At 37.1% G+C, this 19,357-nt stretch overlaps 1 protein-coding gene across 1 annotated transcript in view; it reads right to left on the reverse strand.

The window, feature by feature from the left end:
- Positions 1 to 18,400, reverse strand: part of Pde3a (phosphodiesterase 3A) — a 312,546-nt gene extending 294,146 nt beyond the window's left edge. Inside the window, exons 1-2 of the mRNA XM_013360177.4 lie at positions 18,329 to 18,400; positions 16,367 to 18,021 (exon numbers count right to left, since the gene is read on the reverse strand). Of these exons, the coding sequence (XP_013215631.3) occupies positions 16,367 to 17,329 (963 nt within the window). The 5' untranslated portion in view covers positions 17,330 to 18,021; positions 18,329 to 18,400. The remainder of the gene's footprint in view (positions 1 to 16,366; positions 18,022 to 18,328) is intronic.
- Positions 18,401 to 19,357: the final 957 nt, after the last annotated feature.

The following is a 19,357-nucleotide window of genomic DNA, read 5'->3' on the forward strand; positions in this document are numbered from 1 at the left end:
CTGCTTTCAGCATACAGTCCATTACTATTTTGGTCCAGTTTTTCCAATCATTGGTCTCCCTTCTTCCATCCGAACACCTACTCTCAAACAACACCAGCTGAGTGACCCCATTCCAAATGAATCTGACTGCATTCTTTGTTTGCTCAAAATCCTTTCTTAAGGGGGAAAAGGAAACCTCAGGTGTGGCACTTCCACAGGCTGATCTGGAAAAAGAGTTCTGAAATCAAGGTCTCCATGCCCTTTCTCCTGCCCACGCAGGCATGACCTTTCTCTCCTGCAGGCAGATTCTCTTATCTGCCTTAAGATGGAGCCAACCAAAAAGAGCATTCCTACCATCTTTCCCCTTCCTAAAAAGTCATCATCTATCACAGAAAACAAGGCTGAGGAAGGTAACCACACCAGGAGGGACTGCGGTTGCAAGATAATGTCTGCCTCTTAGGCTCATCCAAGTTCTAAAGAAAACCATTCACAAGTTCTTCCCAGGGTCCATTCATTCTCCCTAATAATCATTTTCTGGCCCTCAAAACAGCCTACCTTCCTCCAAGTCCTTTTTCCTCTATGAAGAAGGGTATATAAGCATCTGAACTTCATGGGGTTAACACTGCCATCCTCCACCACGCATGCTCATCGATTCTCACATCTTCTCTCTATTAAAAGGTCTATTGTCAGTTCATTCCAGCAAACCTTCAGAGGGCAAAGAGGAAGTTCTACCCCTTGGACCAATACTTTTTGAAAACCGCCCTCTGGCCTGTGTGGTCTTTGGGCCTCTCCCCTCACCTTCCTATACCTCCTTCTGTATTACAGAAGAAAAAAAAAAAAAAAAAAAACCGAGAGGGCTTCCTATGACCAAGTTAGGAAAGAGACAACTACCCCAAGAGGAATTTCTATGGAAACCCAAGGTGGTAGAGTGAAACTAAACAGGACTTTTCCTACTGCCAAGGCTAAACCAAAATAACCACCTCAGGCTACACTGAAGGATCATTCAAGAAGTGGAAAAATCTGGAAAAGTGATCTGATAATGGAAGCCTAGAGTAGGATCCTGAGGAAGCTGGTAAAAGGAGAGAGAACCTTGAGGAATATTTTGTCATAAACAGGCACTGCCTTTGACTAAGGGCCATGACTGATAAAAAGCAGGAAGACTCTGTTTTTAGAAAATAATGGTACTATTAGTAAATAATGAGAAAAAAAAAAGTTAACAGAGTTTACTTTGAAAAAAAAAAAAAAACAAACTCTGAAATTGCTGGGGATGTAGCTCAGTGGTAGAGTGCTTGCCTGGCGTGTGTGAGGCCTTGGGTTCAATCCCCAGCACTGCAAAAACAAACAAACAAAAATCCTCTGAAATGAATTTTATTTTTCAAGACAAAATATAGGTTTTGATGGCAAGTGGAGCACAAATCAAATCTTTTTTTATAAGGGTAGGGGACCAAAGAATGGTGCACCACATCCCCAGCCCTGTTTTGTATTTTATTTAGAGACAGGATCTCATTTAGTGGCTTAGCACCTCACTGTTGCTGAGGCTGGATTTAAACTCATGATCCTTCCTGCCTCAGCCTCCTGAGCCACTGGGATTATAAGTATGTGCCATTGAACCCGGCTCAGATCAAATCTTTAGCAAAGATCAAGACTGTGACACACTGAACAGCTAGCTCTGAACAGTAGCATCAGCCATTTGTGTAAAATGTTCAAGGACTTCACCAACTTTCCTAAAAACCTCTGAAAGCTTTACTATCACATCATCATCTTCTGAAGCACATGTGGCTACCCCCACCAGTTTTCTCTCCTTCCACTGTTTCCTTGGCTAACTTCAGGAGGGTTCCTCTTTTGTCAATGATTTTGGCTGCAACATAAGCATCTCTGTAACATCATCAATTAACTCCCATAAAATCTGCATATTTTGTAAGATTTGCAAGTCTGTTTTTTGTACATTGTGCTGATATATAGCCTACATTCATCAATGATAGCCTCAGCAGGCAAGAAATGACACCATCCTTGTTCAGTTGGATGGACAAGAACCCCTGTCTATCATTTCCATTAATTTAATATTCACAACCTTAAGAAGTAGGTTAGATTATTACTATGATATAGCTAGGATCACTAAAGTACAGAAAATTCAAGAAACTACTACACATTTCAAAGATTTAGTCTTTTTTGGTTTAGGTCTGCTTCAGGGTTTCTTTTTAATATTTGTGTAATACTTATTTTTATAGTACATTCTTATGATACATATTTTTTCAGCCAGTGTGTGCAAATTAGTTTTTCCTATGACACTAAGGCTTCTTGTCTAAGTCAAATACTTTTTTACTATTAGTCTAATCAGACTATACAAGTCAGAACTTCCTGTATAGTTTCAGGAGATAGAAGATCATAGCTCTGTATTTCTCAACTTAGGCATCTGGATTACTCCTTTAAAAAAAAAATGCGGATCTCTGAGGATAGGATCAGGAATCTGCATTTTAATAGGTTTCCCAGATGATTTTCATTCACACTAAATTTTGAGAATTACGCATGTAGCTCAATTTAGAAAGTGCCAAATGATATGTAATTATAAGTAGGTGAAGTCAGGCAATCTCACAGACTTTAAAAGCATCTAAAAGGAAGTTGACTAATCTATTAATTGGAGGCATTTACTGTTATGATTCACAAATGACACCTTGATTAACATGGCATTATAGTTATATAAGACTAATCATCAACTGAAGAAAAGTCGGGGAAAAGAAGAATGTAGACATATTAAAGTGCTTAGAATGTAGCAAATATTCTGTACACAGTCTGAGATCTTAAGTCAGATACACTTACTTGCTGACATGTTTAATCAATTCTGCTCACATAAAAGGTAAAAGTTCACATAAGATTGCCATTAGGGTGCATTTATAAATCAAAGTGATAAATGTGCTAAGAAAGTAAATAATCAGTATCTTGGAAAGTACTGAAATGTCCAAAACGTTCATGAAAACTGTTAAGAGCTTACACTGAGCATCACCTGAGTGTGGTAGTCTAAGGACAAATCCCACTGTAGTCTAAGCCCACAATGCAAGTCTGTAATTTCTGCCCAACATCCAACAGTGATTCTGTGCACCAACATTTGCTCCCCCAAATACTATACAACAGTTGGGTGCAATGGCCCAGGCCTATATTTCTAATGACTAGTGAGTTCCCATCTCAAAATTAAAAAATGAAAAGGATTAGGTGGCGGGGGGAACTGGGGTTATGGCTCAGCAGTAAAGTGCTTGCCTCACACTTGCAATGCCCTGGGTTCAATCCTCAGCACCAAATAAAATAAATAAATAAATAGATAGATAGATAAGTAAATAAATAAATAAATAAAGTTAAAAGAAAAGGACTGGGGATGTAGCTCAGTAGTAGAGCTCCTTGAACCATCCCTGGGTTCAATCCTAGCATACATACACTGCCCCCCCCAAAATAGTATACAACAAATATATTTTGAAAACTAAAGAATTATTCATTTGATCCTGGTCAAGTTTTTCTGCACAAGCAAAGCACTAACATTGTTTTATGAATACATTTTCATGGGCTTCCATTTCTGAATGTCACTTTTTTAGATAAAGATATGACTAAACACTGATAAGTTATCTAACATTCCCAGCCTAATTCTCACGCTGTTCATCAGGACCAGTTAATTGCTTAAAGAAGTTCCACTGAAAACATTTAAACTCTAGCTGTAGTTTTCTAAAGGGGTTAAGAAGGGTCAATTCAATTATTATTCAAGTTAAGGAGAATGAAGAGAAGGGGATAAAAGGAGACTACTGCCTTAGCAACTACTAATAATTTAGGTCCTGTTTATCTAGCAAAAGCAATTCCAACTACAGCAAAAACGAATCACTGAGAGTAGAAACAGTCACTATTCAAGATAATACAGACACAGCTCTATATCCCAAACAAAAAATGTAAAAGATTTTGCTTCTAAACTTTTTATAAAAATGTCTAATAAATTCAAAAATGGCTTGATTACATTTTGATTTTTAAAATTAATTGATAACTCCTTCATTTGTCAATTATTTTTCAAATACAAAAATATTTGTTTTTAAATAATTTATTCAAAAAATTCTAAACTCTCAAAGTTGTCAGTAACCGCAATTTTTCTAGAAAATCTACTGTAAGACAAGAAGACATCTACAAAAAGAAACTTGTTGCCATAAGATAGTAACTTTTTTCCTAAGCATTGTCCTTGTAAGTTATCTAAGTTCATGACAATCTGCATAACAACTCAAAAGAAACATCTCTGATTTCAGTAAGAAGATATGATAATATCTTCATTAAGACAGCAGTCTGTGTAGCTCAGTAGTACAGCACTTGCCTAGCATGCTTGAAGTCCTGGGTGCAATCCTCAGCACTGCAAGAAGAATTGGAGAAAAAAAAAATACAGCAACAAAATGTTTTCTATTGACAAAAATGTTTTATTTTAACAAATCAAGTTCTCTTAAAAACTAAAGGTACCACTAAGCAATTCAGTGAGAGTTGCTGTCTCTAAGTAAAATACAAAATAAGACTAGAGGTGTGGCTTAGTGGTTGAGTGCCCCTGAGTTCAATCGTTGGTACCAAAAAAAAAACTAAGGGTACCCTCCCAAAGAAATGACTGGATAATTATGAATGTAATGCACTCCACCATTGTCATGTATGCAAGAAATAAATTTTTTAAAAACATGACTGGATAAACTAAAATTTTCTTTTCAATAAAAACTTACGAACTTTTTTTTTTTTTTTTTTTAGCTCATCGTGACTTGAAATTATGCTATCAAACTTCACACTGCAACTGGATGACATTTTTAAATAAGCCGATTTCACAGTGTCTTCTCTGGGAGCAACCATCTCAAAATATGTTTTGTAACTGATCACAATTAGAAAGTAAAATAGGGGCTGCGGAGAGGTAAAATGAGGGTGGATACCATGAGAAAGGTCCTAGGTTTGGTTCACAGCACACACAAAAAAAGAAAAATGATAAAAATAAAATGGTATTTACCTTACATTTGACTTTTCAGGAGAAACAGCTATTGAGTAAAAAAAAAAAAAAAAAAAAAAAAAAAAAAAAAAAAACTCTTTCAAAACAATGCAGACAAAAAGTGTGAAAAAAGCCCAGCCCTGTGTGGTGGTGCAGGCCTATGCTGAGGCAGGAGGATCATGAGTTCAAAGCCAGCCTCTGCAAAAGCAAGGCACTAAACAACTCAGTGAGACCCTGTCTCTAAATAAAATACAAAATAGGGCTCATAAAATGCAAAATCGGGCTCAGAATATGGCTTAGTGGCCCAGTGCCCCTGAGTTCACTCCCTGGTACAAAAATAAATAAATAAATAAAAATGTAAATCAGTAATAGTAACAGAATACTTCAAATCTTTGTGTCAATGATGAGAGAAAATGAAATCAGTTTATTCTATTAGTGAAAAGTGGAAAAAAATTGATTTTTTTCCTAAAAAATTGGACCCTAATTTCAAAGATCTTCATAAAGTTTATGCTACAATGATCTTGGTAGCCTTGGTTATTTACAGTTGACATGAACTAAAAATAAATATCTAGGACTCATGTTGAACTTGAAATTTCTTACCAGTAAGGAACAGGCCAAATTTAACCCCTTTAGATATATAAGAAAATGTTTTTAAAAGTAACAAAAATGCAAGCAGACATATTAAAACTCTAAATTCACACATTTATTGATAGTTTATTTCCTTTTATCTCTAAACAGAAATTTCTTCAATCTATTAAATCCCAAGTTTTCAATTCAAAAATATTTCAATGAAATTGAAACAAGTGCATTAAAATAGGTTGGAAATCATAATTTAGAACTTATCTATATTATTACATTGATATTAGTGACTGTTGATATTGTTATATTATAATTATCATATAATATTACATTAATTTTTTTTTAGGTGTTCCCTATCTAGGATGATGGGACAATATGGGTTCAATGAATTCAGTCACTGTGCAATATCAGGGCACTGGGAAGAAAAAATATTTCAGGTTAACAGTCACTTATTTCTTTTCTATGCATTTATCCTGCCAGGTAGCCAGCACCTACAAAGAGTAATGCACTGGGCCAAATTTTTCTTTAAAAAATGACTGAAACAAGGAGGTTCAAAAATGTGATTTTGTAATGAAAACTGTCATGAAGCCCAACACAGTGGCACAGACCTGTAATCCCTGAGGTTCAGGAGGCTGAATCATGAGTTCAAAGTCAACCTCGGCAAAAGCAAGGCACTAAGCAACTCAGTGAGACTCTTTCTCTAAATAAGATGCAAAATAGGACTGGGGATTGGCTTAGTGGTCAAGTGTCCAGGTTCAATCACTAGTATCAAAAAAAAAAAAAAAACCAAAAAACTTATCATGATCTGATCTTCAGTTCCAGAACCTAGAAAGCAAATTCTCAACACACCAAATTCTCAATGTTCAATAGGCCTTACCCAAATTTTGGGAGACTGTTGGCAAGACCGGACTCTGAAATACTAACTCCCAAAAGGGGGTGATTCGTACCATAAGAACAAAACACTGCCTCTTAAGGAGTATTTCATAAGAGGGCCTTTAATTTGATCCTCTGAAACATTTAAGATAAAAATGAAAAGCTATTTCCTTTGTATTCACACCAGCTTAAACATGTGCTAAGGATGCTCCCTCCACATGGCATGACATCAGTTTGCCAAAAAAATTAAACATTCTCCCAAAACAATATTCCTGCAACTTCACACTTCTGAAGCTTACTGAAGTGGGTCGCACATAGAGAGGGTAAACACTTGCCACAAACACAGCATAATTATTCAGTTAATTCAACTTACTTCAGAAGATGGAAATTTTTACTAAAATCCTATTAACCCCAAACCACAAAGCTTCTTGTATAAAACCATTTCTATATTCTTACAAGGTACTCTGGAGGACAGAAAGACATTCCTTTAATTTTTGAACACACTCTGCAGAAGAATATATTAGATAAAAAGAACATGAAATAAAATGGACAGGAGAGGGAGGAGGAGAAGGAGAGAGGGAAAGGAGACTGGGTGAAAAAAATTTATAAGATGAATAAATTTAAAGCAACTTCAAAATTAGCCAGGGCAAATGACTAGTTACATTCAAGTACAAACTCTTTCAAGTAATATTGAGTGTTACAATGGCAGTAACAGTGAGCTTCAGTGAGCTCTTTCAAGAAGTCTAAAATAAGTCAGCTTCACTGGAAGTGAACCAGAGCCCATATTACTTTATTATATCCAAATGTGCTATTTTGTAGACCATTACTTTATTGCCTTTGGGACTTTATAGATTATTTCCTAAGTAATATGTGAAAATCTATGCATCCTATTATTTTTATTCTGTAATACAATGATAATTAATATGCCTTGTCCAAAAGTCACTATAAGTATCCTATATAGATACAAACCACTGTACACAAAATTAATGCCTAATTTTTAAAAACTCAACCTATGAGCAGGCATGGTGGCACATACCTAAAATCCCAGAGACTCAAGAGACTGAGGCAGGAGGATTGCAACTTCAAGGCCAACCTGGGCAATTTAGCAAAGCCCCATACAACTTAGTAAAATCCTGTTTCAAAAAATAAAAGGACTGGGGATATAGCTTAGAGGTAAACCACCAGTGGGTTCAACCCACAGTACTGGGGAGAAAAAAATCAACCTATTTATCTATCCATATAAAAGAACATTCCATGCAATAAAAACTTTTTTTTTGTCCTGAGCTTTGAACCCATGTGCTTTACCCCTGAGCTACATCACCAGTCCTTTTATGTTTTTATTTTGAAACAACATCTTGCTAAATTGACCTGGATTGTCCTGAACTTGCTATCATCCTGCCTCAGCCTCCCAAATTTCTGGGATTACAGTTGTGCACCACTGCGCCCAGCTTCTCATTAATGCTTCATGTAACAGTGGAACCACACCTACAAACAATGAATTCATAGAGTTTAAGAAACGATAGGAGGAACACGACATTAATTATTTCTAGTCTGTATCACCTGAAACAGTCTGAAATCACAGCCTGCAGGCTAAACTGAGAAAAGGGCTCCAAAAGTCACCTAATCTGAATACTGAGCTAAGAAATTCCACACTAGCCAAATCTCCAATCCTTTCTATATACAAAATGGATGCATTTTCAACTTCCTTCTATGGAGGTGGTGTTTACATAAGCAAAGGTGAGGAAATCATCAGCCCTTCACAGGCACTGCTATAATTTTCATCCATTAAAGCTACAGACAGGCTTGTCACTTTAGTTTCCTAAGTTACAAAGATAACACCCTGCACTACAAACATAAGCACTTTCATTACCAAAGAGACATTAGATAAACTAATTATAGACTAATCACCATGAACATGTGATGTGTTCACACTGCACATAAGCAATCCCCGTTACCTACAAGACTATGAAAGACAAATTCATAATGAACTGGAAATATTGATACTGTATTATAAATCAGATAAACATAAAAATTCATTAACGACTGCATTGTGTCCCCTCCAATGAAAATAATCATTTTTTTAAAATATGTAGTAAAGTAATGCAAAATGAAGGAAACAGGGAAGAGGGTCTTGCCAACCAACTATTGAAGTAGTACAAAAATGAGCTATGAAGATCAAACTCTGAAAGATTCTTTATTAAATCTACAGACTTTCCACTATAACTGAAGAGGTGACATTATTCAAGTATTTCACCATATTCAAAATGTGCAACAGCACCATCCAATATCACAGCCATTAGCCACGTGTCTACTGGTGGCTAAAATGTGGCTACAACAAATTGAAATGTGTTCTAAGTACAAAACATATATTTAGATCCAGTGCACAAAAACAAACTATCTTTTAAAAACTGATTACAAGTTGATATAAATAAAGCATACTAATATAAATTACACCTGTTTTCATTTTTTCATGTTACTATTAGAAAATGCAAAATTAAATATGTATTTTGGGTAGTACTAAATTTCTATTGAATTGTTTTCACCAAAGCCACTGGGTGACACTGTTTCTCCACCAAATTGATACAACCAAGGCAATTTCCTGGCAGGGGGAAAAAAAAAAAAGATCACATACACATACACATATGTACACATACCCCAACACAAAAAAAAAATGTTCATCTCATAACCACTCATTTTCTTAGGATGGAAAGACACAAGTTCCCTTAAGTACTTGTATTACTCTATTAGAGACTGGGGCTATACTTGAAAGTATTCGTAATCATTCATAACTTCCTTAATAATATGTGACAGTTCTAATAAAATCGAACATGCAGAGGTTGTTTAGTTTGAGACTTTTCCCAAATAACTTTCTATCCTCTAAAAAGCAATGCTCTTCATGACCTCCTTCAATATTACATTCTATTTGCTTACATCTTAATGGATTTCTGAGAAACTGGGAAAAATAATTTTGGTGAACACATGTAATAAAATGTTTTTGCTAACAAAGAAATGTTTTACTGATTTGGGGATTGTTTTTTGCCTTGAATTTGAAATCCTGAACATCTTCAAATCAATTCATTGAAACACTAACATGGACAAAAAAATTAATATTCACACTGCCATTGAACACTTTTGTGTGATGAGATAAAGACTCCACAAAGTTAGATTTCTGAATGCACTCAGTATTTATTGAAAGGACTAAGTCGAGAATAATACATTCCATAGACTACATGGTACTATTTGACTCACTGCAAAGGCAAAAAGGCTTTGTGATCTGTACATCTGATATTCCATCTGATTACTCGGTCCCTTAATTCTGAATGAGAATTTAGAGTTGGCTTCATGTGTAAAAATCACACAAGACACAAACACTTCAAACTGCTAGCCTGACTTCCTTCTTGTTGGTTCCCTCCTCAGCATACTCAAATGAAAGAGAATGATACAGATGTGCAGAAAACATCTTGTAAAGTTGTATAAAGACTTCTTCAGGATGTATTTATAGTACATGTTCAAAATTAATTTCCACCACAAAGAAAAAATTCCCATGTCTCGAATGCCAAGTTGCTCAATATCTAAACCATTTTAGATGTGGGGATGAACTTCCAAAAAACTATGACACTATAGGCATTTTCCCCATAAAATGAACAAACAAAGTTCTACATATACTCTCAAAGAAGGAAGGAATGGTCCTGAGTGCAGGTTGAAAACCCACCCTAAGTTATTATGTGTATTCATTCCTCCATCTACTGCTTCCAGGGGCATTTAGATCTTTTGCTGTAATTTCCCTTCTTCTTTGGATGCCTCATTATCCTGGATAAGCTCTAAACCCTGGAGAGAGAGATGCTGTGTCATATCTGTACAATTTTTGGTATTTAGCACAAGGCGTAATGCACAGATAAAATGTGTTATTTTGACATCTGATTGACTGATCGACCAAAGGCCTTTACAGATGACATTAAGTGTAATGTCCTCATTTAAAAACAGCATATTTTCAATGAACAAGTATAGCCAACTAATTTGGGGAGGGTTTGCAATACTGGGGATTGAACTCAGGACCTTGCATATGCTAGGGCAAGGACTCTATCTCTGAGCTACATCTCCAGCCCTTTTACCTTGTGAGACAGGGTCTCACTAAGTTGCTAGTGAGACCCTGTCTCACAAGGTAAAAGGCCTCCAATTAATTTGCCATCCTCCCACCTCAATCTTCCAAGTAGCTGGGATTACAGTGGTGTGTGACCTCATCTGGCCCAACTAACATTTTTGGCAACAGTTATCCAACAAATTTTCCTTTGAACTACACCTTAGATACATCTTTCAGACTTTCTTTTTCCCCTCCATCATCAATTATTTGTATATTGAGAATGGCCCAAACCTCCATTCTCAATTCAAAGTTAGAATAATTCCCAAGGGTATCCTTACTTTATATACACACATATACCCTCATTTTTAAAAATGCTCACAGTAGTTCAAGTATATATAACCATATATGTATACTGTCTCTCTAAAGAAATAGTGTCCATTGGAATATTAGCAGAATATATCTTTAGTACAAAAATATGGAGATTTTTGGACTTTCTGAGATTTTGGACATTCTTCATAATTATTTGATAGAACTTTGTTAAACACATGAATGTAGAATTTAAGCATAAATTGATTTTTCAATGTGTATTTGAGGGCTTTTTTTTTTAGAAGATATGATTATCAATACCACACAGAAAAGAGGAAGGAGGAAGAGTCCACGGATCAGGAGACACACAGGAACTAAGTAAGAAAGTCATCATAAACATGGAAAGTTAGGCATCATTTCATAAAGCTAAAGAAACATTCCCCATGACACAATGCAAAGACACAGTTTCAACATGTCAAAATCTCGTAGGATACTCCATAATACAATACTTGCATTGATCATCTTCCTATATCCAAGATGGTACATTTCATAACATTTTCTGAAAAATGTAGCTCCCACCCTAATCCCAGAATACACTCATTTTTTTTTTTTATAGATCATATAACACAAGTTTTCAATGAAATCAAAAGACTCTACTGGGCTGTTACGGATACAAACAGTATTAGCTGAAAATCTTTAAATATAAAGTACTTAAAAATACAGTCATAATTTGGAACTTTATAAACACCCTACTTTAGCATAATAAATGTGAAGATATTCAAAATAGAAGTGAAATTAGATTTGGTGAAGTTTTTATTCAACTAGAGTCCTGAAGAGATTATTTTCAGAGCTGAATTTCCTAATAGAATACTACAAATTCACACAAATGTCACTACAGATATAATGAATGTTTTTTCATGCCAATGTCACTCACCCTTGCCTGCCTGCATCCCCTCCCCTGACTTTTCAAAATGTATTTCATACACAGAGTCAGTGTTCTGGTTGTTTATTTAATTAACATGACAGCCCAGCATACACAGCATTTCTTTCAGTTCTACAGTTTTAACTTTTTACACTTCAGGCTCAATACAGAAAGAGTAAAATGACTGTTTTCACTCCTTCCAACCTCTGTAAATTTATATAGATTCACTGACTATTTCTGTCAGTTAAAAAAGTTTTTCAGTATGCCTTAAATATCTATATTCACAAATAAAATCATGATTTTAAAAAAATTACAGAAAAACAAAACATTCTTTTCCCTCACCTTTCCTGGGAGATAAGAAAAATCTTGTTTTTCCTTTTTGATATTTTAAGAATTTAGCATTAATTTTAATTCTGTCACCAAGTCATAAATAATCAACATTGCTCTTTATAACCCCATAAGATGAATACTGCTATGGAAATGACAGAAGTTACAATTTAAAGTCCATGATTAATTCTGAAATTTATTCAATTTGAAATATATAATATATTGTAGTGTATTTAAGAATTTAAAATATAATGTATTCTAGATGTTCAGAAAAAAAAGATTCTGTAGTTTGTATCTATAAAAGTGAGTTGTACCTTTTACCAATGATATAAAGCCCACCATATCCCTACCATCCAATGTCTGTCATCAAAAACCATACTCTTTCTCCTATTTTTGTTTTGTTTGCTTTTTTACTTGAAAATGTCTTCCCCACATCAGGGATCAAAAATTTGATTCTTTTGATAACAAAACCAACTTATATTTCTACAATAATACATTATTGTATGCTGAAGATGTTTAATTAACAGCTTAGATAAACAGTCACAGGAAACAATCTGAGTTAATTTCTGACTGAAGTTTTGCCCATCACAAAGAGTTTTATCATTAAGTGATTTAAATGCATTCATGGACAGAGACACATGCCTTGTATTTATGTGAAACCACAGGTAAAAATATGAAATTTTTCTTAATGTAACTAAAATTGCATTTGGTTTGGAATCTTTCAAAAGTGAATGAGAAAAGTGGTCACAGTAATTACAGAGGAACAACATATATATTGTATGATACAAAGAGAATAGACATCCCTCAAATACAGTTTCCAAATGTTAACTAAAATTTTACATTGAAAATAATATTTATTAATCATGCATTAATCATATTTATTAATTATTAGTACCTAATAACTCAACAAATTAATCATAAATCATAAAATAAACATTAATCATATTTATTAATTATTAGTACCCCAAAACTCAACAAATTCTAGGTACCTCTGTATATTCCAGTGTTTACAGGGTTACAGTGGCATCCTGATCTCAGGTATATCTTACCTGCTCTCAAATGTAAAAATCCACTAGAATATATACACTACAGGGGGTGAATGCTGGACTTAATACTGCCAGTCTAGAAAGTACAGTTAGACACAATCATCTACAGACTCAGCCTCAGTCTGGAGGATACTGGGCTGGTAAGACTTAACTATAAGCCACAGAGACGCTATAAACTTACTTATTTATTGAAAATGAAGAAACATTCTCTTGAATCCTTGCTTATCAACCAATTCCTGATTACTTTTGTGATCAAGAACTAGACCTATTTTCTTTCTCGCTTGAGAATATCTTTTTATCATCCTGCTGCAAAACTTAATTCTACATGTAACATCTAAACTATAGACTTAGTCATTCTACAGACTTAAAGTTCTGGAAGGAAGGGAATAAGGTGGGGTGGGGTATACGTGTTAATTGTTTGGTCTTATGAGAATTTTATCAGATATTCTCTCTGTCTTTTAAGAATTGAAAAACACTGAAGAGAGCATTCATAAGCAAACATCCACCGTCATCCATCGTAAGAAAAAAATGCTGAAATTCTCTCACCTTTAAACTTCACAATGAGCAATCTCTGAATAAATTCTCAGGAGACCTCTGTGCTTACACTATTTAAAATTCACTTGTTACCATACTGAATCTCACAATCAGTGTATATCCACAACACTGGGATTCTAATTAGAATAAGATATATATTCCATGCTTGTATAAATATATCAAAATGTATTCTACTATCATGTATAACTACAAAGAATAAAGTTTTTATAAAAAATCACTTGTTGCTTATGAGTATTGTCTTGACTTGCTACTATTTGGTAGCATTCAGGAAAGTGTTTTATATTCGTTTTATAATTGTTTTGAATGCTAACTTCATAAAGTATGCAAATGACAGTGGTACACTTTGCACCCTTCATCAGAAGTTTGTTTCCTTATGATAAAACAGATAAGCCATTTACTATATAGCTCCTGAACTTTTCACACAGTTAACTATGAGATATCGCCCTCATAATATACCATCCCATGTTAGTTCCCACCCACTCCCCACAATTATACTCAGCAACAACTTTAATGGGTCATATATAAAACTAGTCTTCAGTGACTGGCACACTCACCCATGCCCTCATTAAAACTTCAAGGATCTAAATTTCTGCTAAAAGTAATCTTATTTTACCCTCAGCCATGTGAAATAGTCTCTCATTTTAGAACACTGTTAATAAACACAGCCTTTAAAAAACCAGTAACCCAAGAAATTCATCAAAATACATAACAAATATGCATTTTTCAAAAGCATTAATCAGTAAAACATTTAAAAATGCCATGCTCTGTTATTTTATATGATTATTCCAATTCTCATCTGCTAATTTAAACTAGAGAAAAACCAATGAAAATCTATGAGTTAATTAACATGACTAGGCCATTCACCTGAACCTTATCTTAAATCCATTCTTAACTCCCTCAGATGTTAAGCGAAACTTAAGAAATTTAATTTTAGAGACTAAATGATATTAATTTAGGGTCAAGTTTTTTATGCATAAGTCCAGATTTTTTTTTATTAGAAATTACGGTTCAATTTTATAAGAACCACAATCAAATTTCCCTATAAGTTAAAGAAGAGCATGTTCTAAACACATTTAAACCAGCGATGTCTTTATTTAAGAGACATTTTCTCCTGTACCTGTGAAAACAAATTAAATTGTGTTTTTACTCTAATTAGTTTACCCATAAATAGGTATATTATTTTATTCCAAAGTTCTCCAAATTTCTACCCAAACTAAGTATCAGTCAGTGGCCTATTTTTTTTTCCTTTACTCTTAGAGTAAGCTTAAGTCCAAGAAATATTTGCTTTATCTAAATAAAAAGCTAAATAAGTACATTTGTTTTAAAATAAACACAAGAGATTATGATGCTGTCCTTCACTTTGCTAAATAATGTCAACCAACCACAGATCTCTTAATCAACTCCCTTTCAGAAACAAACTAGTTACCCACAGCATATGGTGACTTCTACTTCTTAGAAATACTTAAATGATTACCCACAGAATAACCTAAAAAGAAAAAGCTTGCTGTATGTTAGGATATTCTTGAACTCCCTGAAGTTGTCCTAACGGTGTCATACAGGTAGGCATAAATTTAAGTAGGAAAAGCATAAATTTCCAACTGCTGTACATTACCAGCTTTCCACCCTCTTCATCAAGTGTCAAATCTCCTTCAAGTACAGAATTGAACAAGTATGGCTTTTGAGGTATAATTTGTATTTTAAATTGGAATTTGTTCTATGACACCATTTATAGCAATGATTCTATGGACTTAAAAAATTTAATGATAGTAAGAAAATTCATTCTCCAAACTGACTAAACTTTTATTCACACCTTCATTTATAATTCTAGATTCTTCCACCTCCTCCTTTATGAATGATATATAAAGATCACCAGCAATCTTAGAAATATCCTCCTGAATAAATATTTTCTGTAAAACAGTCATAGGTCCATTTAAATTTCTAACTATCCACTTAATTATGCAAATACCCAAGAAAATGTTATTTTTTACTTAACAATAACAGCACAATTTACAATTTCGAACCATTCTGAAGTTCAGGCATTAGTCCCCAAATTTGAAGTTTATGTTTAGAATACAAAACACACTGGCATAATATAATGCACGTCAATAAATTATATTTAAAAACCAACTGGGTACCATCAGATGCATTCTCTCCAAATAAAACTTCCTGCAAAAGCAAAGTGTGTATCAATACCTCACCTTCAAGGATGCCTCGTTTTGCTGTAGAATCTTTTTTCTTACTGGTTTTGTAAATGTTTGCCTGTCACTTTATAAGAAATTTATAAAAAAGAAAAGAAAAGAAAGAAAGAGAGAGAGAGAAATCTAAGAAAACCTATGTGTTGAAAATCGCCCACTACTTAAACAAACAAACAAAAAAAACTAATTATAAAATTTCTGCTAAGGGAAGAAGGACAGAGTAAAGTTGTAGGGAAGCCGAACACCAGGTGTAGTATATTTGCAAAGTTGGCCCAGCTGTGAAAGACGGTGCAAACGCCCTTTAGTTTTGTTACTTCTTCGTGTTTCTGTTGTTCAGATTATAAAATACTCAGAGAAAAGAGAAAGAAAAACAAAACCCCAATATGCTTGTTTCTTACTAAGTCTAAAGTTATAGCACTTTCCTAAGCTAGCTTCCTGCCAACGCCCGGATTCCCTTCAGTTTGCGTCGCTTCCCAAGAGTTCGAAGTTTCCCCGAGAGCAGAGAAAGGAGCTTCCAGTGCTTACCTGATCCCTTGGTATACAGGGCAGAGAGGTCCTTCGATGAGACTTGCTGCTGCAGCCCGACATCTCGGCGGACACCACGGAGCTGGACCGCCTCCTCCTCTTAAACACCGGGATATCTTCCTTGGTCCCAGCAATTAGCTGGGACCCAAATTGCTCCTTCGGAGCCGCCCCCGAGGACTGCGGTAAGATCTGCTCCACGTACCTGGCCAGAAGGATCCCCAGTATGCCGGCCAAATATGCCAGGTAAGGTCTCCAGGCGACCTTGAACCTTTCCAAGGAAATGAGGGACACGGTCCTGACCGCGCTAGTCAAAGCGATCATGAGGACACCCAGTCTCAGCCTCAGCACCAGCCATGTCGCGGCGGCCAAGCAGCTGAGCACCACCCCCGCGGCCGGGAGAGAGAGTAAGTGATCCTCCCCGACGCCCAGCCCAATCTGGACGAGCGCTTCCCCCCCGCAGCAGGCGGCCAGCAGCGCGACGGCCAGAGGCAAGCGCACCCCGGCGCGCAGGAGGTACAAGCCCATCCAGAAGAAGGCACACAGGAGACTGAAGAGTAGTGCCGAGGGCTGCAGCCAAGGGCTGAGCGGCGCGCCGCCCCCGGCAACACCTCCTCGAGGGCCAGGGAAGACGCCCCCTTCAGCTCCCGGGACAGCTTCCTCCTCCTCCTCGGTTGCTGCCGCCTCCTTACTCTCCTCCAGCTCACCGCCGATCTCCCCGCGGACCAGCCTCACCATCAGAGCCAGGAGAAAGGAAAGAGATCCCGCGCACAGAGCCGAGGAAAGTTTCCGGGAGCGCCGGAGCGGCTGCAGCACCAGGTCTCCCCAGCAGCCGCCGCAGCCCGAGCCCTGAGGCAATGGGGGATCCGCACGACGGTGGCAGTCCGGGCCAGCTACTGGGGCTTGACTCACCCAGCCATGGCCCGGCTCGTCCCTCTTTCGGGCGGCCTCGCTGGCAACTGCCATGGTGTGCCTTCTTCACCGAATCCCCACCGACGCCCCCACCCCTCAACACAGGAGCGTGCACACGCCCTTCCCAGTCCCACCCTCGTAATCCCTTCTTCTCCCCAGGCCCACAATCCACTGAAAGTTTCAGCTTTCGAATAACTCCAGGAGAACGCTAGATGCTCCAAAGGGACTTCTTCAAGTTAATCAGGCTTTGACTTTTCGCTCTTTGAATAGCTTTTGAAAATCCTCTGCTCCACCCCCAACCCCGATTTATATACTCAAAGGGCTCTTGCTACTTCGGGATTTTAAAAATTGCCCAATGCATCCCGCGCACCCGGGCGTCTGACGCTGGAGGAGCCGGGGGCGCAGGGCGAGCACGGGGCCATTCCCGGCACAGCTCCGCGCTGCGCTGCTGCGCGCCGGGCCAGCGGCTGATGGAGGTCTCTCTTCTCTTTCTGCAGCTCTTTCTCTATCACTCTTTCTTTCTCCTGGGCCGATCCTCTCCCGCTCGGCCCCGGGACGCGAATCGCCATTCCCTGGGACTGAAAGCAAAGCCCCCTCCGCGTCTGTCGGTCCAGTTCATGGCAAACAGTCGGAAAAAATGGGAAAGGGGCTGAGAAATAACCAAGAAGTTGCTAAGTCCCGTCGGAGAGACAGACCGAGACTCTGGCGGCTGCGGCAGGAGAAAGGAGGGCGGGAGAGCGATCGAGCTGGAAAGGAAGGGAGGGTGAGAGGAAAGGGAGGGTGAGAAGAGAGAATGAGATTTGCTTTTTTCCCCCCTTTCTTTTTGGTACAAGGTTGGTGATGATTTGCAGTTTTGCAGAAGGGAAACGAGTGGATATGACTGCTTAAAACTGTATTTAAACGGGCAACTGGAGTGATCGACAATTCCGCTTTCTTTCTTTAAGGCAACTCCCTAGGAAAGCTTTCTCAGCCGAGCTCCCGCCCCTCCCCCGGAGGAGGCGCTGCTCTCAGCTTGATTGCTCCTTTTCCCGGGGCTGGGCCCTTACTACTTACAAGCTAGAGAAGGGGCTGCTGTGGCTGCTCTGGCCGGTCCACCGCGCAGCATATGGCAGCTAGCGAATGAGGGGGTCTGGGTCTGGCACTGAGACTAAGCTTTCTAGGACACTGAGGGGGTGGGGGATGAGGATTGTGTTTGGCTACTTGACAAGCAATGGGAGCCAACATACTTGCTACTGTCATTGAAAATGACACCTACAGCTACTGTCTTGATTTAAAGATGCTAGTAAGTTCTCAAGTACAACAGCAAGTCAGTTTCAGGTGACATTGTAATGCTTTGGCTGCTCCTGCTGAGAGATCTATTTTCAACAGAGAAGTCAAGCCTGTCCTTTTTATTCAAAAGATGGAAGAATCTCACAGTTATATAGACCATGCACCATAGCATTAGAAAGAAGGGGAAGGGATATCATATATTAAAAAAAAAAAATGTGTAACTTTAGAAAAGTCCAAGGTACAAATATTAACAGTTTTCACTCTTAATAATAAAATTGCACTATTAATGCCCATAGCCTCAAGAAGGAATACAGAGGACTGGGGATGTAGCTCAGTGGTAGGGTTCTTGCCTAGCATTCCTAAGGCCCTAGCTTCAACTTCCAGCACCAAAAAAAAAAAAAAAAAAAAAAAAGCTTACAGAGTTCAGAAGCCCAAATAGTGAAATATAACATCTACAATGAAGATTAAACTTAGGAGAAAAAAATAATCAGGACCTTAGTTATTAAGGATTAAGGATGTTCATTTACTATGGTATATAGTATTTGAGAAACTAAAGAAGTTTTAAATAATTCAATATCTGTCAAATGAAATTAAAAAAAAAAAACACCTCCAGTGTTCCTTGGGAACTGATTTCTTCTTAAAAGTGTCCACAATTGTTCAATTTTAATATGACTATCTCAGATGTCATTTGCTCTCACTAATATTAATAATAAAACAATTTTGTCTTAATTATCTTGGCATTCCAGGTTAAAGTGTGTTTGTAGCCTGGAGTATTTGGATAATTGGTTCAAAATACCACTGAATTTTATGTGT

The sequence above is a fragment of the Ictidomys tridecemlineatus genome, chromosome 6 (assembly GCF_052094955.1).
Source record: "Ictidomys tridecemlineatus isolate mIctTri1 chromosome 6, mIctTri1.hap1, whole genome shotgun sequence".
Taxonomy (NCBI): Eukaryota; Metazoa; Chordata; class Mammalia; order Rodentia; family Sciuridae; genus Ictidomys; species Ictidomys tridecemlineatus.